The 25,237-nt window shown below is 40.1% G+C and overlaps 1 protein-coding gene across 2 annotated transcripts in view; it reads right to left on the bottom strand.

Annotated features, from left to right (window-relative positions):
* Positions 1-25,237, bottom strand: part of ARB2A (ARB2 cotranscriptional regulator A) — a 270,189-nt gene that overhangs the window by 210,413 nt on the left and 34,539 nt on the right. For both annotated transcript variants that reach the window (XM_080372365.1, XM_080372366.1), the window contains one exon: positions 6,399-6,464. In XM_080372365.1, coding sequence (XP_080228491.1) covers positions 6,399-6,464 — 66 coding nt within the window. The remainder of the gene's footprint in view (positions 1-6,398; positions 6,465-25,237) is intronic.

Genomic DNA, 25,237 nt, shown 5'->3' with positions numbered 1-25,237 from the left:
TAAACTGAATACTTATGATACTGTAATTAAGGAAAAAAATTTGTGAATTTGTATTTCAGACAAAGACATAACTTACCTGTATGTTTTACTATTTATAACTAATTTTTTGTTTAGTATTTAGGAAATACTGGCACTTAATCATATGTTCTACATGTACTATAAGATATAAGCAGTTCACACCTCTGGAAGTAAATTAATTGAAAAAAGTTAAAATCATCTACCAAGATCATGAAAAATAACTCTTGATTCTCTTCTTCAAATTTATCACATTTAGAAACTTTCCTTCTCGCTAATTCATCTTCAGACAGTAGTAATTCATTAGATCAAGCTTTCACTAAAGAATGCACATAAAGGTCACTCTGCACAACCTTACTTTATTGACAAATCAGCGCAGAATAACATTTAATGCTAGACACACTGAGTCTGCATAAAATAATTTGTATTTATTAGCCACCTTCTCTTTTGGACCTACTCATAAACACTTACTTCTGATCCTTTATTTAAACAGAAATTGAATAAATACAGTAACATCCTGAACTTCAATTAGTTCAATTTAAAAATTCAACATTGTTATTCAGAGGCAATAACAAATCTTCCAATAATCTGCAGCTAGGAATGTTGAAAGAATCTAAATTCTGATGATAACTTGCACTTTAAAAGTACTGTTTGAAGCTTAATTTTCCTTTCCTCAGATTTATTTTTCCAACACACAACTATACCTTAAGTTTTATGAATGTATGCAGTTACGGTGAATTCTCTGACTTAAGCACTCTACATATATTATGATGTTTTTAAGGTTTTCAAACAGTGAATTACTTTTTCCGTATGTGTTCTGTCTCAAATGAGCTATCACCTCATACAGTAGTACCAGTCTATAGAGTATTTCAGCAGCATACTAGTCTGTGTTTTGCACAGCTGCTACCGATATATAGGGTAAGATCAAACTATACTTGAAATCTAATCTTACTGACATTCATGCCACCACACTGACATTGACCTAATTTTCATTTCGCAGCCATTACCAACCCAAGATGCACGAGACCTGAGTAGGCTCTAGGGGTCTTTTATTTTGTACACTGGAAGTTTTTAACATTGAATATTAAATTTTTAGAGGGAAAAAAAAACCCCACTATTTTTCTTATTCCAGTTAAGAAACACAATAAAAATTATGAGCCTAGAGCCTACTAACAAGTGAACAGGTGTAATTTGTTTGGGACTGGAGGAAAGAACATGGCAAATAAATGGAATTGAAACTGAAAAGACTCGAAAAGACTGTGAGAATTGTGAGCAGCTGGTGGAGAGAGAAAACTGCTCATTTGCTTCGCAAGATAAGAATGTCTTCTGTTACGTGGTTCTGCATAAAGCTTGCTAACTCCCTTATGTTACAGTCTTCACAATATTGAATATCCTGATTTATAATTTTTCACTCAAAATTGCAAAAAATCAAAACTGATGATCAATATTACAGGCAGCTAATTAGCATTTGGTCATTACCACAACTAACTTAAACATAAAATCGGTGGTATTTTTACAAAATGAATATTGACTGGTCTTAGGTAATAAAATAGCCAAAAGGAACACGCAGTGGAGCTAACAGACTGTTGTTTCTCAAAGAAAAATAGTTCTTGGCTGTCTAGTAGATCAAGAGAACTACTGAGTGAGGTTTTACCTATTGAACTGAAAGAGCAAAGCATTGGTAAGTTAGAAGATTTTGCAAAGTGAGACCTTTCAATGCCATTGTCAATAAAACATTTTAGTAATTATTTAAACTTCCATCTCAAGCCTTCCCAGAAGCCGTTAAAGATGCACTTAATTCAGAAGCACCCTCTATTTGTCCTCAACAGCTAAAGAACAGCAAAGATCAATCACTGATTATGCCATTAAAACTAGAGAAATACAAAGACTTCATCTGGATAAAAAAAATTGCAGTCTTCTTTATATTCATAATATAACCTTCAATGGAGCACAAAATGAGAAATCTAAAAGAAATAATTGAACGGCTTCTCCCTGAATATGGATCTCTTAATTTAAATTTTCAAGTCCAGTAGTGTATGCTGAACACTAAGACAGCTACAGTACTTTACAGTACCATTAATGCAGGATGCACCTCAGCCTCCCTGCGTAGGAAAAAATGTTTAGATTTATGTGTTGTCAGAGATGCTGACATGACAAAATAATAGGCAAGCTTTCCTGATTTCCAGACTGCTCTTATTTTCATATCTGAAAAGGGATTTACAAACAATCGTGTCCAAAACTGAAGCTGCCACCTGAGAAAGCAAAATAAAGACAGCGAGTTGGACTTTGCGCACGAGGTTGAAATTAAGAACAGTGAGAGAACATGAAATGCTGTCATCCTAAACCTCTGAAGCATAGCATTTCTGTAACTACTAAAATTATGCTGGGGCAGGGAAGAAAACAAAAAAAGTACTCCATTTAAGACAGTCCTGAAACACATTTCATATATTCAAACATCATTACACCACCTACTTCATTATCAGCTGACAGAGAAAGGAAGGTGAATACACCAACTTTCTCATCGTCTGTGACAAAGTACAGAAAAACCATGTTTTCGTATGCACCTCAAAAATGTTCATATGATAACGCCATATTTGTAAGGGCCATCTTGGTCCAATCAAGGTCCAGCACCTTGTTTCTGACAGCTGGCAAGCTGCTTCGGGGAGCAGCATGAGACCAGCGTGCTTATGGAGTGACTCTTCCCTGGGTTGGGCAAACAGTAACTCTGGACAATCCCGAGCCAGTGTTGATAAGTGGACAAGCAGGTACCATAGTTCGATGCACCTATCCCACCTGCGTATTGTCAAACGGGGTTTTTTGAATGCATTTATACCTCTCTCCTTGATAGTATTCTGCAGCAATGAGTTCCACAATATAATTGGGACGTATATGAAATAGTACTGCCTCTTTCAGTAGAGATCTCCTGCCTGATAATTTAAACTTGATGCCCCTTAGCTTCTCTGTTATGAAAAAAAGTGAAAAACCATTCCCTATTCATCTTCTCTACACCTTTCATGATTTTATAGATTTGTCGTATTCCTTCCTCAGTCATCTATTTTCCAAGCTGAAGAATCTTTGTCTAATCTTTCTTTGTCTGAAAAGCATTTCGTGCCTCTGATCATCCTTGTAACCCTCCTCTGTATTTTTTTTTAATTCTTCATATCCTTTTTGATATGGTGTCCAGACTCCATGCAGTGTTCAAGATGAAGGCCCACATAATGAGTGGAACGATGATGTTTTTCTGTTTTGTTCTCAACACCTCATAATTCCTAACATCCTATTTGCTTTGAGGGTTTTTGACTGCCATTGAGCACTAACTGATGTTCTCAGAGAACTATTCACAATCACTCCAAGCTCTTTCCTGAGTTGTAACAGCTCATTTAGAGGCCACCATTGTGTTTACAGAGTGAGTTATTTTCCCCATAATTTCACATTTACCATAATTGAATCTCATGTCATTTTATCATCCAATCATTCAGGATTATGAAATAATTCCCTGACTCATCGCAATCAGCTTCAGATTTAATATTCTGAATAACTTAGAGAAAACAGCAAAGTTTGTTCGTTTCTGTTAATTCCTTTTTTCCTTTTATTTACAGCTATGTCAGTGCAGGCCTCAGTAACACTGCACCAGTAACAAATGATTTCATCTGTAAAATACGAACACCTTTTTTACCTTTTAACCAATTCTTAACTTATAAGAGGACTCCCTTATAAGTTATAAGGGAGTTATAAATCCTATGCTTTACAAAAATATTTGGTACACCTCTTGGCAGCTTGTTGGAAAGCCATGTACTTTTCCTGACCAGATCTTTCTTTTTCATGTGATCTCTGACTCCTTCAACGCCTTCTGACAGGTTTTTAAAAAAGAAACCTGTACTGACTTTCCCCCCAGTACATCATTCCCTCCTGATACAGAGGAATCACGACAAATCACTCCTGGAGGCCTTTCAAAGACCATCACATTTACTCTTTTCCCATTTCTCTAATGAAAATAGCTGATTCCAGCAGTAAGTTACATACTAGTTGGTTGTTCTGCAGCTTCGTATTTGACTACTTACAGAACTTAAAAACCATCTCATCCTGGAATTTGATTATTGTAAGATACATCAGTTTGTCCTAAGATCTCCTCTACTAATAAAGTGAAATTACAGACAGTTCTTCAGAATTATAACCTGCTTAAAAAGAATAAATTAATACTAATCAAGTGTGGAAGCTGGACAAATAATATTCGAAATAATTATGTGAGATTTTCTTATTGGAGCTGAGCATTCCTTCTGCGTGCAGTTCATCTATCAGCCTCATCAGCTCTATTACTATTAGCCTCTACAACTGTAACAAGATCCTCAATTTCACTTTTTGGTCATCTTACAGTATTTTTATACATGACTTGCCAGCATTTATACTCTTTCCTACCTTTCCCATTTGCACAGGAAAGTGAACTTTTGCTACAAACTTATTACTTCTTTCAGTTTCCTTTACTAGTTTAAACGAGGTTTTTCTGTGTTGTTACTCTGGAGTCTGTCAGTGGTGATTCCATCTTCAGACAGCTTTAATTTTTCAGCTTCCGCATGCATTGTTTCATTTTTCTCATTTCTGTAGGCCTCTTCATAACCTATTTCTGACTGTGGTGAGGGCTTCCTACGCATAATACTCATTACTAAAGGATGGCGCTCATACCTTGTGCCAAATTTTCCACACTGCTCACAATTAAACAGCTGCATAGATTTTGCGAGTACTTACTTTGTTCCACAAGTGCAATTAAATTATGACACTTTGCAGAAGCTGGAAATAATACACTTGAGAATAGCCTAAATGTACTACTGACAAACTGTATCAGTACATCGGTGGTTACTACATAATTTATAAATCAGAGTAAACACAGATTAATGCAACAGTGGGAGCTAGACAGAGCCATTTTTCTCCCAGGCCAGACACCCAAATCTCACAGCCGTGCAGATGAGTCCCCACTTGTGTGACAGAGGTGATGGAGGTATTGTGATACTTACTCCAAGTTCATTCATCTCCAGTTTTGAAGCTCACAGATCAGCATTACTATCACACTAATTACATGCATATTCCTTTCTGCAAAGAACCTTCAAAGAAAGTTCCGTAGCCTCAAAATTCAGGCAGTTGAGAGTTTATAAATGACAGCTTCCTGCCTTCAGAGGGAGGGTGACATGGCTTGAGGAGGTCTTTCAACACATCACCCATTGGAAGTACTCCCTGGACCAAAACTTCCTCAACAAAGAAAACTAGTTGTGTACAGAAGTTAGAATCACAGCTTGTACTGCACTGGGGCAGACTGCCACGGTGAACCTGATCGTCTCTGTCTACACAGAGAAGTCTGAAGTGGTAGATGCTTTCTCAAGCGGTCTCGGGTCTGGGGGCATTGGTGCAGCCCACATGGCTCAGCAGGCTGGGAGAGTGGTGGAGGGCTGCTGGTCGCCCTTCGGCTGCTCCTCAGAGCTCCTAGCGCAGCTCCTTCTGGCCTGGCCCAGAGACACTTAGGAAAGCCTGGCTGGGGAACCTTCAGTAGTTTGGGCATGTTACCAAAACATTCCCTAAATAACATTCAAGGAATGGAGACAGGAACTGTGAAACGTTACAGAACTGTGAAAGCAAAGGACTTTTTCCTTCCTTAGCCCAAACGGGTTTTCCTCAGCTGAATAAGAAGGACTGGCTGAGAACAACAGTAATGCAAAAGCTTCTCAAAATTCACAAGAATCCTTTATGATATGATGGACATCCTCCACAGCCCTGGCACACTACAGTCTCCCCTACACGTTCCAGTATAGAGTACAAAAATAGCTACACATCATCACAGTATTGCAAGTATTCACAAACACTCATATGTGTTCTTTGGGGAATGCTTCATCACTTCCAAGGCTTGATCAAATATTTTCTCTAAACAAATAAGATGCTGCAGCAGCACCTTATATTACATACATGTTACAAGTTACTGAAAAAGTGTGTTTTCAGAAAAAGACTTGGAGTAGTTTACTGAAAATCAATTTAAGTTTATTCCTCTGCCTGTAAAAGCATGTTTATTCTCTACATTCAGCTGCAGAGGTCTCAAAACATTCACAAATACTCCTCAGAAAGCTTATGGTTCCTCTATCAAAAACTACCACATTTTGAAAATTCTGCAATCTGGTAAGGCAAAGAAGGCTCAGCTGGAGAAATCAAACATGCGAGAAGTGAGGTGGAACACCGTCTCCAGATGCAGGCATATGCTGCATGCAAAGGCAGCGTCCTGAGAGAATGCCCTGCACAGAGCCTTGGCACACCTTGCTTTTATCTGAACCCTCGACTGCAGGCTATGTTTCTTGCAGATGAAAAAAAAAAATACAATACCCAGGAAAAAATAAAATATTACTTACTGGGAGAGTTACTTTCTTCAAGTGGCATTCCTTCTGCAGTAGTTCATAAATGTATTTAGTAATGATCTGGAAGAAAACAAAAGAAATGCAAATAGATATTAAACCACTTACAGTAATGACATATCCAGGCAGACAACTTAAAGGCTAGCTGGTGAAACTTCTAAGCACTTGTATATGTTCTGCCACTTATCTGAATCCTTTACTATACAACTAATTATAGAACTTGGAGCTTTACACAAAAAAGTCCTTGCTGTCCCTCAGAAAAGGCTGCTTGCCAGTACAAAGAAATTGTAACTGTACCTGTGAATCCATCACGTGCTGCTGTGTGAATAATTATGTGCCTCAAAACTAAGGATTATAACCAATTAATATATACTCAGGGGTACAAGAAAGGCTCTCTTTTGCACAGAAATACTTTAAAAGCATTTTTTCCATAAGCGGGACTCCTGAAACCCTCTCCCCTGCAGGTTCACTTCATGAGCTACATGGAGAGCAGATCTGTAGTCACCCTCAGCACAAGTTGCCTTGCCATTTCTATTCACTGAACAGGGGAGGGATGGGTCAAAGGTTTCTAAATAGAAGAAAAACCCTGACTGATTCCCCACTATGGGGGAGTTTAAGTCTCTTGTCTCCATGTAGAAATAAAATTGAAATTTTAGACCTGAAACAAAAGGAATTATTTCAAAGAGAAGCCCCCCCCCCCGAAAAAAAAAAAACAAAACCAAAAAATCAACCTAGTCACAACGAAACACTTTCCCTCTCAAATGTAACAAAGTTGTTCACACTTCAAAGGCTTGACTAATATCTGGGGAAAGTTTTTTCACCTTAATATATTCTAAGAAAAATGGAGATGCAGATGTAAAAACTTTCTAACTATTATTAATTTGGGAATTAAGCCGAGGAACAAACTAAAGTGCTTTGTCCACATGGGGCTGTAAAAATGGTTTGGAAGTAACTGCCTGGATTTCTCTGGCTACAGGAGTTTAAAAAAAAAAAAAAAAAAAAAAAAGGAAAATTAAAGAGGAAAAAAAGTGCTCATTAAGAGCCTCAAATGGTGCTTGCCTTCCCTTTAAAGCTCGGGGAACTATGTTTAAATTCCAGACAGGACAAGATCTAAGTCCCGAAATATTAATCCAAGAATATCTGGGTACAAAACCCAGCTGGTATTCTTTAGTCCAACCCCTCAAGGCCACAATTACAGCCATCTGAACCCACAGCATATTAAGCCAGAACAGAAACGTCGCTGTAACAAAGCTTGCAAGTGATGGCATCTTAACAACACGCTATGAACTGAGCAAGTAGGAGCCAGGGTATCATAAACTTCAATTTTAATTTTCCAAATGCACAATTACCAAATAAAGTTTCAATGAAGTCCAAAAGTTTTCATTATGTACATGTGAGCAAACATAATACGCAAATGTTTGGAACACATTTGAACAAATTAGAGGTACTGATGAAAGCTAATTAAAAATGTTGGCGCGTGCCCCTGCCTTCCTTTCACAAAACCCCAAAATCTTTATTAGGATTATGTGAATTCCTTGCTACCCTGCTCAAATATGTTTATTGATAGAATTATGTTCAAAAAACTTTATGGTTTAAAGAAAATCAGTCTTACTGAACATTACTATCTGCAGCGAAACTGCATTTGGAGAAGGAATTTAGCTGTGAGCGATGAGTTGATTTAAGACATGTTTATCCCCAAAGCAGTATGTTAGGAACATGCATACAGTGTAATTTTACCTTCAGGGCCAAACTTTTTATGGTTCACCGAAATCAACTTCAGTGTAATGCCAACAAGTAAAGCAGTTAAGTTCCTGCAGTCTCAGATGCTGATGTTGTACAGACATTAAAATGAGTATAATGATAATATGGCCTCAAACATAGAAATTTTATTTTTCACTCTAAATCCAGGCATCTACTAACCATCAAAGAACACTTGGAAGAGAAAAAAATTGCTATGAAGGAAACAGATTTTAGACACCACTTGCAAAAACCTACCCTGTTTTGCAGCTATGTGTATCTATTTCTTCTATTCTCTCTCATCTATTTAGGCTGTGTTGTCTTTAGGGCAGAAGCAAACCTTCACTCATTTTTTCCGCAGCCCGGCTCAATGGGGCTCTGATCCTAACTGGCTCTTTATGCGCTTCTCTAATATAATGAATAGTTGTATCAGCCTTAAAAATGGGACTGTTAAATCAGCAAAGCGCTCTGGTACAGCAGACTTAACCTAATGAATGCTTTTAATAAGAGTAAACATAGAGAAAGATACAGGAGGTTGGAGGCTCAGATGCAAAGTGTCAGATTGTGATCCTCAGGCAGCTCAGCTCCTGGATGGTCTCCACAGCACAGACAGACTTGAGGGAAAACTGCCGTGAACTGCCCAAGTATATATGACCACAAGAGGTATTTTTTTGGCAGCAGAACACCAAGAAGTTCAGGGATACCCTAGCAATGGCTGGTACACGGTCAGCTTTAAAGGATGGATGGTGATACACAAGATTTGTGCATTTGAAGCAGCACAAAAAAAGCCCCAAACTTCCCAATTTGAAATCATCATCATAACGGCCAGGTTTCCTGCATTTAGCATGGAGGTGCCTGAAAAATCTAGCAAAATACTCTCCTACCCAAGAACACAGCTGCATGTTCTGAAAATGCTGCTGATCCAATGTTACTTTTGGAATTTTATGCTTTTAGTTACATCTCGTGATTTTATGGCTGTTCTGTAATTTTGAAAAATTAACTGTTAGAATATCTTTTCTATAGGCATGAAAAAGAGAAGGGAACTGTGCTACATTATTTATATAACACTAGTTAGGCTTACTAATACAAATCTATACCGTTTAAATAGCCCCCACTTCTTAAGTAGTAGCTTGTGCATGCTGGTATCTTATCTGTAAGATGTGAAAACCGTTGTAGGATGTTGAAAACTGTCTTGTGATGTCTTGTGATGAGAAGGTGAGTATGGTTACACTCTATGAACTCTTTTAGACTAATCATCGGTCATATGGTTGCTCATGACCACAGGTATTTAGTGACAAAGGCTGTTCAGTCCAGTCTGGTGCTAACAACTCATCTGGAACTACCAAGCAACAAACTGTCCACTGCAAGCCATTCTCAAGGCAAGCTGCAACACTTGCTAGAGCCCTACTCGTGTTACTCACACTAACTTGAGATATTTATGCTTTTCCTAAGGCTCTTGCAACAAATAAGGTGTGCCAGCACACTAAGCAGTATGCTGGACTGTAACCGAAGGCAATAAGGTGTCTGGTGAGCGGGCAGCACCACGTCTGAGATGGGAAAGGAGAAAGAAGCTTGCCCAAAGTGTGTGATATTTATTGCCTGATGAATGGAGGAAAAAATGGTAGTTCCGTACTTCTTGCATGAGACACTGGAAACTTAACCCCACTTTACGGTTATCTCTGCTCTTCATTCACTTCTAATTGCAGTCCACAAGGAAAACACATCCCAAAATATTGGAAATAGGGTAAATATTGGAAACAAGCACTATCAAGGCATTCTTCTTGCCTGCTCTGAGAACTGGGGGGAAAAAATCAGACACAACCCCAAAATACTTCCATGCCTCTCATCACTTAACTCTGATAGCAAGGGAGAAATCCTTTCCAACCACAAAAAAGTACTTAGCCTAACACTTCCACCCCTCAAAAAAGCTCTATTCAAACTGTGGGATAGGAGAAACTTTCTTCCCAGCACAAAGTGGCCCTCCTCTTTGGAAGGAAAGTAAATGGCTTACACTTCAACTTGCTGTCAGTGAGCTGAGAAGCCAATGTCCTGCTTTCTGCAAGCCTGAGGATCTTCCACCCTAAATGAAGTCACAGCTTTTCTTATTTTTGTTGGACTAGAAAAACTCCCAGAATGAAGGGGTGCTGATGACAGCAGAGACCACAGCTGAGTGGATCACGTCCTGAACAGTAAAAACAGTGGATTACCCTGGGCATTTAAAAACACGAGTACCTAATCTCTGCTGCCATTTCCTCATTACAGTTTGCCTTCATCTACTATGGACAAGGCTGAGAGTAGGAATACATACGGTTCAGGACAGGAACCAAACTTCAGTGCTCACAAGTGCCCTTCTGAGGAGCTTAAAACAGTTGGCCTTCTGGCTAATGTTGGATGTAACAGTGTGAATACCTCCAGAAGAACGTTTTCAACGTGCTAGTGGCCACAAATACGACATCGGTGAAGTTCAATAGTCTTATGGGTAACTGGGGGATAGACCTATGTCATGAACAGTCATCCTTCACATGTATCCAGAACATAACCTCTTTTAATTACAGAGACATCAAAATGGATGTCCAAAAAAATGGATGGACAGCAAAAAGGACAGATAGAGAAGACCACACAGAGAAAAGAGAAGCATGTTGTCTTATGACAGAGCTGAGATATTGCCCATGAGTTGCTAAATGCTCTGCACAATGGTGGCCGAGACTATAGCGCTGCATGCAGTCTGCAGAGCAAAACTGAACCTCCAGGCAGAAAGACGGTTCTGCTACACATAACTGCAGTACACATTAATTGGTACAGTTCTAGCTTCATATGGCTTCTGTTCTTTTAAAATTACATTGTTCATACAGAGGACTTTCTACAGAACTGTTTTCAACTACCAAAAAACACTGAAAAGTTCTGTTAGCAGCACGATTTGCGGAATCTTTGCAATACACCATCCTGAAGCTATGTGATCAAAAGATCAGCACCTGCATACAACTATGTGAAAAGAGAAATTAAAGATGAAGAGCCACTAAGACCAACAAGCCTAAATTTACAAAGATCCTGAAGGTACTGAAGCCTAAATGTGATAAGTGGAGACAAATACCAAAGAGACTCTTTGGTGCGCTACATACAGGAGGTCTTTCAACCACAAAAGTCTGGAAAAGAGGACAGACAAAAGCATGCCCAAAGAGCAAGAAGGCAACTCTAAAGCTACTCAGTTTAAAATAATATGCCTCCATTTTGTCTGTGAGGAACTGAAAGAAGCCTTTTAAACTGTATTAAAAACATCAAGAACCAGCCTGGCACACATGAGGAAGAACAGAACCGCAGCTGACCCACCGGTGAACCTTCCCATAACAGAGATAGCCAGGTACACAGCCAACAGATCACAACTCAACGACTTGTTTCATAACACCTACATCCTAATCCAGAGGAGCTGCGTCAGTACATACCACATCAAAAACCATGCTGGGACGCAGTGAAGTGCACTGAGCCTTGCTCGTCGAGCCCCTGCCCCCCTGCTGTGCTTTACAACCCAAGTCCTCTGAATTGTCTTTCCGCTCCCCCCGCCCCCGAGCGTGCTCCCACTTTCAAAACCAGCCATGGGTAACTCTACCCACCATCAGACTACGTGTATGAACAGAACAGCAAACCCACTGCAGAGGGAAGAAATGAAAAAAAAACAAAGTAAGCTACTCGAGCTTGCAAAATGTTTTCTAGGGAGTGAATTGTCTGCTGAAAACATATTAAAAGAAAAGGCACAGGCCCGCCTGATTTGCAGCCGTTCACTTCTAAACCGGCACCTACCAGTAGGCACTGGAAATCATTATCACACGACGACTGTTCATGGATTCACGACAGATGTGAGGAACCCTTTGGTTAGTGCAAACCACAAAGTCCCTTTGAAGACAAATGAAATGCCACATGTCCCTCTTTTCTCCCATATGTGCATCCCTCACGACCAGGACGCCAACAACCCTGTTGAATGGCTGGTGTATGAGTAACGCATGATAAAGAATAAAGCACATGTGACATGGCAAAAGGATAAAGCGCATGCGGGCAGTTGATATTATGACCACTCACATGACAGAGGACGGATTGCAAAACCTTGGAGAAAGGATAAGGGAGTGCAAGCTGTTAACCCAAGTTGTCCAGACCATTGCCTGCTCCTACACACCTCTAGCAGACTTCTGGGAAAAAAGGAAATGGAGCAAATTACTGGTTACATATATTTTTCTGGTGGACCAGACCCAGCTGGGTGGATCTGAGATTTCCCATGTCATGTTCCTCATTTACAGCTATTCCAAACACAAACGGAACCCCATCACCACTACTCCTCCTCCTCTTGTTACCACTTCCCACTACTCTAAGGACTAAATGCGGATGGACACAGAACCGCTCTCTCAGAGTTAACGGAGGGTACTTCCCATCAAGAAAGACGTGTTGGCAAGGATGTGCTTACTCAGCAGATAGGAGGCTTCTGCCTCCAAAAACGTCAACTTGTGAAACAACACTCCTTAAACACCTTATTAGATCACTTGTTTTCATTAATTTTTAAAGACAGTTCTCAAAGTACATTAAAGTGCAGACAGTAAAAGAATCTAATAGCAATAATTTTGCTTGAAAGTTTTTATTAGTGGCCATTATTCTATTACTTTAGAATAACATAGATATTACATTTAAAATCAAGGAGATTGTATCTAATAAAACATAGGTGCAATGGCACTTTTCTTGCTTGACTTCCTGGTTTTTCATTAAGTACTATCATAAAAAGGGTTAGTACATTATTAGTGTCATTAGTTGTTCATTATTTCTTTATTAATCTTACCTTATGAGCTAACTATACTTTAACCTCAGTTTAATCCCCCACATAAACATATATTACAGAAAAAAAGAGAAAAAAAGAAGGGAAAAAATTTCAATTAAAAATATTATGCTCAGAAACCACTGAAGTCTGACCACCTCTGTGTTCCACAATAACTCACTCAGATATAATTTGCTGTGCTTTGAGCTGAAGTAGAGAAAAATGGAAAGGTTTTTATTTTTCTTTAGAGAATGCAGAAATATTTCAACCTTAGGTTCACTTGTCAATTCCCACCCTGTCACAGAACTGCACTTAAAATGTGTAACAGCTGAATGTTATGAGTTTACCTGACAAATCCACACACAGGCCAAAATCAACCTCATTTGCCTTTCTGTTCTTTTTTACTAAAGTGATATGTTTGACCTGACTTCGCATGGTACAGCAAGAGATCCATCAGCTCCCCAGACCTCCAAAACACTTTTAACTATCAATTTAGGCCTGACATATCAAGTTACAATCTCTTGAAGCTAACATTCTCAAAAAAAAATGGATCTTTCATGGGCATAGAACGGATACTATTTTCAAATAATCTAAATTCAGCCTCAGAGATTTAGCCACTCAGCACTAGTATTTCCTAAGAACTTCAAGGCAGTGTACACAGGTTGGAGGTTTTCTCACTAATCTTAAAAATAAACAAGCATAAACCACTAGAAGCGATGCCATTACGAGTAATGGATTTTCTTGTTTTATAAGGTTTGCCTCTACATTGGTAATAAGCACTTTAATGCCAAAAGAGAAAATGAGCACAAGAAGGAAACGATCCTTGTAACATACAGTAGCCTACCCACAACTTTTTCATCTTTGTAGTGTAAGAGCAGTAACGTTCAGTGAAACAAATGCAAAATTAATTCCAACTGACTGCCCTGCGGCAAATCTCAAGTGGTGGGACTGACCCTAGGCTTGCTACTGTGGCTGCCATAGCTTTGGTTGAATGAGCTTTATTTTGACCCTCAAGTGACAAACCTGCCAATAAGTAACAATGAGAGATGCAAAGGAACTTTCTGACATACTGCTCTTGGACACAGACTTACCTAGGAACTCGGACAAACAACCAACCAAAAAACCAATCCACCATCACCACACAGAACAAAAAATCCTAAAACCTGAATGGGCTTTCTAAAGTCTCTGTTCACTGCAAGCTTAAAAAAAAAAAAAAAAATCAATAGCATTTTAAAAATCCACAAAAGACCTCACTTGGATTATAGTGTGGGAGAGCAATTCATTAAGATGGAATTGACATTACCTCTAAGGGATTTCTTGAGTTTTCTACTGAAAGCAATTCAATTCAATCCTAACACATGGGTGTGATATTCTGGATTTGGAGTTGACTGATCACAACTAGGACCTCAAGATCTTTTGAGAGAATTAAATGAAAAACAACAGGGATTTGTCATGAATGCAGCACATACTGTTGATGTAATTTGACCCAATGTTTTGTTACATGGTCTTTGCTGACACCTGTTGGTTTATTTTTTGTTTCTCTTCTTTCTTTCCTTTCCTTTTTAAGAAAAAGCATCTCTGATTTTAGAAACGGCTTGACAATTACTTGGCTTCAGAAATGGCTTAATTACATATGCCATCATATGAAAATTCTCTGTTCTTTTGAAGTATGCATACACACACGTATATATGTATTAGTACCAAGCAGAGGCTTCAATCAAGCACCTTGCACTAGAAGCAATTGAACACCAGCAGAAGGCATGACCTCTATCCCCAAGCTAAGTAAAGAAATAAAGGATGAAAAGGTTGCAAAACAAAGAAGGAAACTACGAAATGCCCAAAGGAATAACACAGGAACAAATATAAGTAAGCCTTTTAAAACACATTTTAATATACCAATTCAAGAACTAAAACTTAGGATTATTATTTCTAAATTTTGTATTAGATACAAGTTATGAAAAGGGATCTGGAACAAAGAGCAAGAGCATTTTGATTATTCTGACTATTAATGAAAAAAATTTAGTTTAGGTGGAAGGTGGTGCTATGCAGTTTTGAAAGGTTAAAAACACGACATATCAGATTTACATAGTTAAAGCATACCAGCTTTTGTAGTTACAGACAAAAAAGTCAGTGATGTGTCAAGCATCTCATTTTGCCACCTTTGATTCCTCAGCAGAAATGACCAGATAAATATTCACAGATGGACCCAAGGCTTAACGTTATGTAAATCCAGAGCAGAACTTAAATTAACACCTTCTTTTCACATAAAGATGTCTTAACCATTTTGCCACCGTGCTCCAGCATAGTAGTGGGTCAACACAAATTGGATTTACATAAATTCAGCTGAAAAGGACCATGGCGCTAAATGTTAGCAGCATTTCTTTTTTCTTTTCCTGGCACAAACAGCAGTTGATATTCTCAAGAACACAAATCACAGAAATGTTTATAGTTTCACTATTAAATAATACTTGCACCTCTTTTTACTAGGTCAAGTAAACCAAATGGATCATGCTGGGGTCATTAACTCATTGCATTCTTAGGCGGCAAACTCAGTACCCTCACTTGCTTTGAGTAACAGACAAAAGCTAGCAGTTAACTTCTGAGAGAAATGGCTAGCTTGCCTTCTGCTTTTCTAGTCCACGGTTATGGTACCTAGCACTCTGAAAGAAACTTCCCCTTAAGGAGAGAAAAACTTGCCCTGAAGGCACTGCGTCTTCTGGGGGTATCAAGCTGAAGGCTAAGAAAACACCCTGGATGTTGATGAACCTTTTTCCAGCCTTTTTCATCCCTTTTTCAAGACAAGATTTCCTTTTCCTGTTCAACATGGCTGAGCCCACCTAACTTAGCCTTGTGTTCTGCTGGCAGGCAAACTCAGCGAGGGAGCAAACTACAAAAAACTCGAGGTATGGCAAAAACCAGGAGAACTTTCGACCAAGAGGTAAGGCTGATCCTTCATATGTGACACTTTTGCTCTTGTATAAAATACAAGAAAAAAATTAATTTAACAATGAATTGTTATTTAAAATGTCTTTATTAGATCAAATTTGGAAAGGTTAACATATGCTTTTTCTACTTTATTTTTAAAACTATCCTTCCAGGAAGAAATGTTCTTGGTAATGGAGATTTATAACATAAACTTCATAGCCCATACTACTTATAACAGAGTACACAAATATAATAGAGCCCATACATACATAAAAAGAGGAGAGTATGAAAGGATATTGTTAGTTGCCATGACTATTTATGTTGATGTTGTCCAAAATTCACAGCAGATCCTTTCTTCCTATGAAATTATGGCTGAAAAACTAATCATGCAGTGCACACATGTCCAAAGACAGCCCATCAGTGTAGTACTTCTCATTACGCTACGTGGGCACAAGTATTGGCAGAAGAGGAAAAACAGCAAATAGTGAAGCTCTGTACACTACAAATTACTGTGTTTTAATGAATTTTACCTGTATACTTCATTTGGGAAGCAATCGCTTATTTCCCAACCCAACCACCAAGATACAGGCCAATTACATATAAAACACGACAGTGACTAAGAAAGATCACAACAATTAATGATTTTATGCAAACCTCAACTATAGGCTTGTGTCTTCAACCTTCTACTGAATACAAATACTGTGAGAAGAAAAGTTTTGGGGTTCTTTTGTGTCAAATGGGTGATGCCACAAGCTCTGATGGAAATTTTGCATTAAAACAGTAAAATGCTTAGCACGTCCGACTTAATAAGCAATTATTTCTAAAAAGTCTGTGAAGCTACGAAACAGACGGAGTCAGGAAATACTGTGTAAAAGCCCGTACCAATGTCCATTTATAAACCATGTGACAAGGACTGGGGCACATGTTCATGTTGGCGTCTGGCAGTTTTCCAACAGAAGTTTGCGTGATGGGATCCTCTGCTCTTTTGGAGGGCTGGGGCATGCAGACATACAGCTATGTTTGATTAGACAAGTGGTTCAATTACAGTAGTTACCAGTACAAAAATGTATCAAGTAGGAAGCAATGACAATTCCCACTGAACAATGATATCAAAATACTGTCTGAAAAGGAAACTTCTTCCTAACATCCGGTTTATGTAGTTTTCGTAATATTTCATAGAAACATTAAGTAGGCGATTTTATCACCCAGATACACGTAAAGAAAATGGACATCCACAACAGTCAGCAGCAAGCTCGTGTGCAACTTATAATTATACCACAGCCGCTAGCCTGCAGAGTTCTGTGCAGAGTTCTATGTTCGGTGAAAGGGTATTATAAAACAGAAAGACACATGAAAGACCTTTAAAATTCATCATGTATCAGATAAAATAAAGTGACCCCAAATAACAGTCAAAAGAATACAATGAAAAGGTGAGATTAGGAATCAGACAGATCTTTTGCCTGAAAGCAACTTGCTCTATGACAAGAGAATCTGTCACAATTATCTGTATGCCATGAGAACAAAGCAGAGAACCTGCACAGAGGATGACCTGTCCTCTACCAACCACCAAACCATATTTATTGTTCTACATGACACACGGTGCTGTGACCACATACCGACTAAGCGTCTTCGTTGCCACTGCTATCTTCTGTCAATAATGTGGGCAAAGGGCACAGAGGCTGATGGATGCTCCCCCTTTGCTCTGCTCAAGGCCTAATCCTGACAGAAGAGGCAGGAGACCAGCACGTCACCGCAGAGCACGGCAGCAAGTAGGCTGGCAAGTGACAAGTCATCGCATTACCATCTACCACTTGTCTATAGCCTTGTTTTACATCTGCTGCTTTTCCAGTTTCCTCTTCTGCAAACTGAGACCAAGCTGTAAACTTCAGAAGGCTGTGAACCTCTAGTCTGGTTGAGTTCCTGGGCATGTCATCACACACAATGGCAGGTCACTGTGCTCGTGACTCAGGCTTGGGAAGTGGCTTTTGCCGACTGCTCCGGCATCCAGGAGAAGCAGAACCTGCAGAGGGCCAGCAGCTACCATAGAGGCACTGGCAGCTCCTGGCGGCACCCGCAGCGATTCACGGGCAACGGCATGGCGCAGGCAGACAGTAACCTACAGCTTGCCATCAGAATCCCATTTTTGTCCCCTAATTGATGGCAGAGCCCAAGACTTTTCTTAAGTTAATGAAATGGAAGCTTTGGGTTTTTCAAACAGTAAAATGCCTCCACTGATACTGGAAACAATTACTGCTGCTCCTTTTGATACTCAGCCAAATAATCTGTTTTTGGCTGGGTTGAGGGGAAATGAATATTGTGGCTTCTCCTGCTATTTGGGCTGCTGGCTAATGTGCCTTATTTTCACAACACAATATTCCTAAAATTATGAGTTGTAATGAAAGAGCAAGAACATATGCACTCCTGAATATTGGAAATCAGCCCCAAATTACGTTACTACACATCTGAGTTAGGACCCCTTCTGTTACTGAATGTACCCTGTCCAAAAAAAAAATCTTTATGAAACAGTACTAAAAATGTGCATCAACCTTCACTTCCCACTTGCATTCATCTTATGATTTACTTTCCTTTTCACTTCACCCATACTATCTCCAGGGTTACAGGCTATTTTTATGTCAAAAATTATTAGTAGGTCATGTAATACTGCAGCCAAATGAATTCTGCTTTCTAATGCATCTGACACTATCCTCAGTTGGTTTCCCGTGCAGGTAGAAAGGTAAGCCCAAGAAACCGACAAATACAAAAATCTAGTGAGCATTTTACCAAAGATTTTAACTTTCTAAAAGGCAGTGGAAGAAAAGATATTTTTAAATTCTTAGGCAGACTGTGAACTGAAGTCAGATTTGTCTTACAGACAGATCAACGAACACCATCTTATGGATTTACTTCGGAATTATCCAATCGTACTGTGTCTGTATAAACAAAAATTTGTTCCAGAAGGAACTATTAATGATGCTGTTTATTACTTCGCAGTTTTAGCGTACTGATGTAGAACTGATCAAACTTGAAGCCATATACTTGCAACTCAATATGCACCTTGATCATTTCCACAAGCTGATTTCAACATACCTGCTCCGAAAATTATTTGAATTTTATCTACCTGCAACTATACACATCTGGAAATATTTTTGCATACTAGGCATCACCGTGATGAAGAGCCTTGAATTATGCTGACATATGCAAGAACTGATCAGACCTCTCACTTCCAGATTAATCCCTGCAAAGTCCCTAGCAAAGCAGCACCCAGTGCTCTCTTGACACTCCCAAAAATACTTCAGTGAGAAGAGGTGTGACACTATAAACTGAACAGTAGATCGAAACCCAGCACAAATGAGAGCTCTGTTCCTGGCTGACTGCGATGGATACAAGCTCACGTTATCAAACAAGCTGTTCTCTTTTCTATTATAAATTGATCTCAAGGCACACACTCTCTTAAAGTGCACTTTTGCCAAACACAATGGAGTTGAGCAGGGGTATATACGCTATCAGGGAATAGTTTTTCAAGTGTATCATGACACGTGTCTTGAGCATCAGTTGGTGGAAGGCAATGTATGCTCTCAAACCGAAACCTCGAATAACAGAGGAACCTGGGAGCAGGTGGCAGGATCCATACCAAAAGCAGCACTTGACAGAACCATCGCTTTGATACAAAAAGAAGCAAACAAAAGAAGTTTGAAAGCAATTCTTTCTTCCCTGAGTCCATGTCATACACTGGCTGTAACAGTCTGACACTCAGGACCCTTTCTGAACAACCACTTAACAGTTGTGTGCAGTTTGTGACGCTCCTTCTGAAGTTTTCCTACTGTACTTCATGAAACCTCAGTGAATTGTCACAACTGACCACCTTACAAAACTCAGAAACCAGCACGTTTTTCCCTTTAGAAGTCAGCTTCACAGCAGGATGAGCCTACTCCCATCCACCATGGTCATTCCTCTCACACCTCTGTCCTGCTTTCGGCAGGGGTAGAGTTAATTTTCCTCTTAGTACCTGGTGCAGTGCTGTGTTTTGGATTTGGTGTGAGAATAAGGCTGCTAACAGGTGTTTTTAGCTGTTGCTAGGTAAGTTGGGATACTTTTCAGTTTCTGGGGCCCTGCCAGTGAGAGGGCCGGGGGGCACAGGGAGCTGGGAGGGGACACAGCCAGGACAGCTGATGCCAGCTGGCCAGAGGGACAGTCCATACCATGGGGCATCCTGCTCAGTATAGAATGGGGGGGTTGGCCGGGGCCAGCCGATTGCTGCTGGGAGGCTGGCTGGGCACCACTCTGCGGGGGGGCAGCAGCTGGATGTGCATCACCTGGGTTTTCTGCCTTCCCTTCGGATTTCATTCCTCTCGTCTTCTCCTTCTTTTGCATTATAATTGTAATTTATTATTAATGTTTTTAATTTATTTCAATTACTAAATTGTTCTTATCTCAAACCTTGAGTTTTACCTTCCTTCCTGATTCTTCTCCCCATCCATCAGGGCAAGGGAGAGAGCAAGTGGCTGCACAGTACCTAGCCACCAGCTGGGGTGAAACCACGACAGCCTCACAGGAGACAGTTTCATCTAGGGTCTCCTGTCTCCCAGGAAGTTCCACCACCAGAGTATGCAGACAGAACCCTGTAGAAACCAATTACAGTTAGGGTCAACTACAGTCTGCCATTTTTAAACTCATCAGCCTGATGTAATTTTGAAGCTGCCTATGCTTTGAGTTGACTGGAAGTCGGTTGACTGCAGAATGCCCAGAGATGTAACAAAAATCATCCCGTGATTCTAAGACAAAAATCAGTAGCACCATTAGGACAGGAGAAGGCTGCGCTGCCCTTCAGTCAGACCGGGGCAGGCTGGACGGTTGGGTGTGGAGGAACCTCATGAAGTTCAACCAGGGCAAGTGTAAGGTCCCACAGCTGGGGAGGAACAGCCCCACGCACCAGCACAGGCTGGGGCTGATGGGCTGGGTGGCAGCTCTGTGGAGAGGGACCTGGGAGTGCTGGTGGGCAGCAAGATGCCCATGGGCCAGCAGAGTGTCCATGTGGCCAAGAAGGACAGTGGGATCTTCGGGGGCATGAGGAGGAGCGTGGCTGGCAGGCAGAGGGAGGTGATCCTCCTGCTCTGCTCTGCCCTGCTGAGGGGACTGGGGCACCTCCTTGAGTCAGCAAGCTGCTGTGTGGTGCTTGGCTGCTGGCTGGGGTTAAACCATGACAGTCCTTTTTGGCACCCAATATGGGGTTCAAAGTGTTTTGAGGTAACAGATTTGATTGGAATGTGCTAGATCAAATGTACAGCTGTTATTGCTGTTTAGCTATTAAGAGGCAGGTTTCTGTGCTTGCCATGGGGCTGCTTGCCTTACTGTACATCACAGTTCAGTGCTCATTTAGTGGCTGCTTCTTGCTTTCACTGCTTGCTGTACTACTTATCATCTACTATGCTGTGCCCAGGGACATTTTGACAGTCCCCTCCCCATTTTGTGTGCCCCTACAGCCCTCTCACTGGCATGGCCCCAGAAACTGAAAAGTTTCTGACTTTGTATAGGCATTACCTAGCAACAGCTAAAAACATCTGTTATCAGCCTTAGTCTCACACCAAATCCAAAGCACAGCCCTGCACCAGCTACTAAGAGGAAAATTAACTCTATCCCAGCTGAAACCAGGACAAGGGGACACAGCCAGGACAGCTGACCTCAACTGACCGAGGGGATATCCCATACCATATGACATCATGCTCAGCATATAAAACTGGGGGAAGGCAAAGGAAGGGGGGATGTTCAGAGTCATCTTCCAGTAAGACACTTGCCTTCCCCAAGTCACTGTGTGTATGACGGAGCCCTGCTTTTCTGGAGATGGCTGAACACCCACCTGCAGGTATAAAGGCATACAAGACTTCAACACAAATGTGCTGAACTCTAGATGCATAATTTTTGACTGCCTGGGTATGTGTGCCTCTCCTCTAAAGATGAGCCACACAGGTTTCTTCATCCCTCGCAAAGACCTCTCCCACTGAGACATCAAGAGTTAAATGGAAAAAAAAGACATCACACCTTTTCACATTAATAGGTTTAGCCACAAGGTAAATTCTTGTAGCCCTTTGCTGGAGACAGTGTTACGCCCACATGGATACCCAGAACAGAAAAAATATGGTCCTTGGCCATTACCATAATATTGCATGAGCTTCACAAGCACAAGCCTGTATGGATTACAGTGACTGATCTTGCCCCATACACTTTATACGTATGACAGAGAGACTTGCTTCCCTCCTCCTGCACTTGACTCGGGTAGATAGCACATGTGATATTTACTGTATCAGTATTTCAGGAATGTGTATGACAGTTATCAGTCATTTGGCTGGCAGAAACCCCCAAAAGGTGCACTCACTACACAGGCAGCTGTAATCCTCGACTTATCAAACATAACAACAAACCACTGTAATACTGGAAAAGGATTCATGAGTTCCAATATATCTTGGTCACTTATTTAAACGATATTCTGGCCATTCACATCTTTTACACATGCTGACTTTCAGGGTAGTTGCTTTCAGAGACATAGCAACATTTGTACACATACATATATGGGTGTACACACTGAAGGAGCTCAGCTAGTATCTCTTGAGTGCTGGGTACGCTGGGTACACTGTTTTCCAGTCAACACTTCGACCTCTGTGAAAAGCATACCCTCTCTGCAAAAAAAATGACAAATCTTTCCCTCAATTAAAGATCTATGAAGTTTTAAGGTGAAGAAAAACCACAAAGAACTTGTGCAACTATCAGCATTGTGTCCTGACATCTTTGACACTTCATTCTGCCTCAACAAAAGCAATTTCTACCCTAGAGTTTCATCATTTCTATTTTGCTGACAGCTATTTTAGCATTATTCTCCACCTCCACTGCTACCTGCAGTTTCATACAGGTTTTTAACTAGTACACACAATATTTGTTTTAAAACTTAGAAGCTAAAAGCCTCTGTAAGTCAGCAGTACCGGAAATGTTCACTTCAAAAATTCAATTTGCACTGCCACAGTATCAAGTAAAGCAGGATTAAAAAGTTGTTTCAATAAAAAGGTAGGGTGGTTTGGCCCTGGCTGAATGCCAGGTGCCCACCAAAGCTGCCCTGTCACTCCCCTCCTCAACTAAGCAGGGGAGAGAACATACAAGGGAAGGCTCAAGGGTCGAGATAAGGACAGGGAGATGGCTCACCAATTACCATCACAGGCAAAACAGACTTGGCTTGGGGAAAATTAGTTTAATTTATTACCATTCAAATCAGAAAAACACCTTCCCCCCACCGCTCCCTTCCGCCTGGGCACAGCTTCACCCCCAGTTTCTCTCCCCGCTCCCCGCCGGCGGCGCAGGGGACAGGGCATGGGGCTGGGGTCAGTCCCTCAGCTGTCCCTGCCGCTCCATCCTCCTCACACCCTGCGCAGCCCCAGCCCGGGGTCCCCCGCAGGGCGCAGCCCCCCAGGCCCGGTCGGCCCCAGGAGGGTCCCCCTTGCCATGGAAACCCACGACAAAATGCTAAGAAAACACAAATATGTATTATTTTTTTTTTTTACAAGATTTGAGATCAGCTGCAACAATCAATCTTGATACATTTAATGGCATAGAAGAAACTGAGTATCAAACTCCAGATGATCAGGCAGTAAGAATGCTTACACTTTGCAACTATCATTTAAAAATTTCTTCTGGTTACCTGTCCTAAATCATTTCTTTTGCTTGAACCTTCTGCCTTCTTATAATCTTAATAAACTATGAGTAAATTCCTTCTTTCATTTATGTCGTTACCTGAGATGGCAAAACCAACTATAGCAACACTCCCTTTCTTATGCTTGTTTTATCAATATTACGTGAAAATAAAATACTTAGTCTCCGTTTTAAGTTTATATTTTTTGTATAACCAACTTCACAGAGTCAAAAGTACTTACAATATCCAAAAACGTACCTCACCTAGAACTGCAGCTTACAGTGGACAAACATCCCCTTTTCTTACATTTAGTATTTTCCCATCTTGCTTAAACATCAGCTTTAAGGTCTATTGCACCAAAATCCTTTTATCAGCATATGACAAAGACACATGACTAATGCACAAAAATTAATTATGTCTAAAACCAAGTTCAGGTTATAGAACTTAACAAAATCACTTTCAGATATATTTTACACACTTATTTATACTTTTATGTGAAACTATCACATGCATTCTGACTGGGACAGACACATGTCAAGTTTCAGGTTAAAAAATACACTTAACAGAGCCATATATAGTGGAAATGAGGACAGAGGCTTAATTCATTCTTCTAGAAATCAAAAATATTTTAATGTAATTTTTCCAGAATGTGTTATGTGGTGTCAGATCTGCATGGAACTAAGAGAAAGTTACTGTAACATCTATATAATTTACACTGCTGGAAATAAGGCAAAAACATATGTACACACCCCCCACTTGCAGTTAAATCTGTGAATAGAGGCAAATTCTTGGTTTTTCTCCTTAAAGATCTTTCTTATCTTATTACCAACAATATACTCAGAGGAACTCAAGGATTTGGCATATATACAGGAAAGAGTTAAGATGTGCAATTACCCAAAACACACAACAAGCAAATGTGGAAATGGACACTATTTGTAGAGGAGCACGATGCTTTCCTGGATCATTATGGACAGGAAAGTGCATGAGTTAAGATAAACAGCTATGTATCGAGCCTTTCAAAACCCTAAGTAACCGACCTACTGAACTGATCTTCCTTTATAGTCCTAACTGTATCTAACAGCTTCAGGCATGCTAACTGGGTATTTCTGCTCCAGCGATGAACAGAAGATAACAGATACCAAAATTCAGTTGTGATTGAGTTAATGAATTGAGCAGCTGGAGCATCTTAAAGTAATTTTAGGTTGTTTGCACATACAGAAATACAACGCTCTATTGATTTATAATTGAATTTTTTTCCTTTCAAATTATTCCTATTAAGGACTGACACAGCTGATACAGCTTTATTAAAAAATACCACTAGTCTGCTGAATTTTAATAAAAATATTCCCAGAAAAATGAATTATATAGGTCTCTGGTTGAAAACACAGAAAGTGTTAAGTTCTTCATCTTGGAAAGGCTGAAAATCCTGTGAAAGAGAAGTAACTCTTCTAGAGTTCTGCAACTGAGGTAAAATAAACATATTTTAAAAGGGCTGCTTGATGAAGGCAGTAATCTACATATCTCTGGTTTTCAAAAAACTCCTGCTGAAACAGTGGAAAAACACTTTGCCTTTCATAGAAACTTTTAATATCACTAATTGAAACAAGAATGGAACATTCACAAGACAAGTATGAACCAAATGGTTTCATCACATAGGCTGATCTGTATTCTGCCAAAGCACTACTTAAATATATACTTTTCTAGTCATCT

The sequence above is a fragment of the Falco punctatus genome (genome assembly GCF_963210335.1).
Source record: "Falco punctatus genome assembly, chromosome: Z".
NCBI classification, from domain to species: Eukaryota; Metazoa; Chordata; class Aves; order Falconiformes; family Falconidae; genus Falco; species Falco punctatus.
The sequence above is the reverse complement of the archived record's forward strand: the minus strand, read 5'-3'. Positions and strand labels throughout refer to the sequence as shown.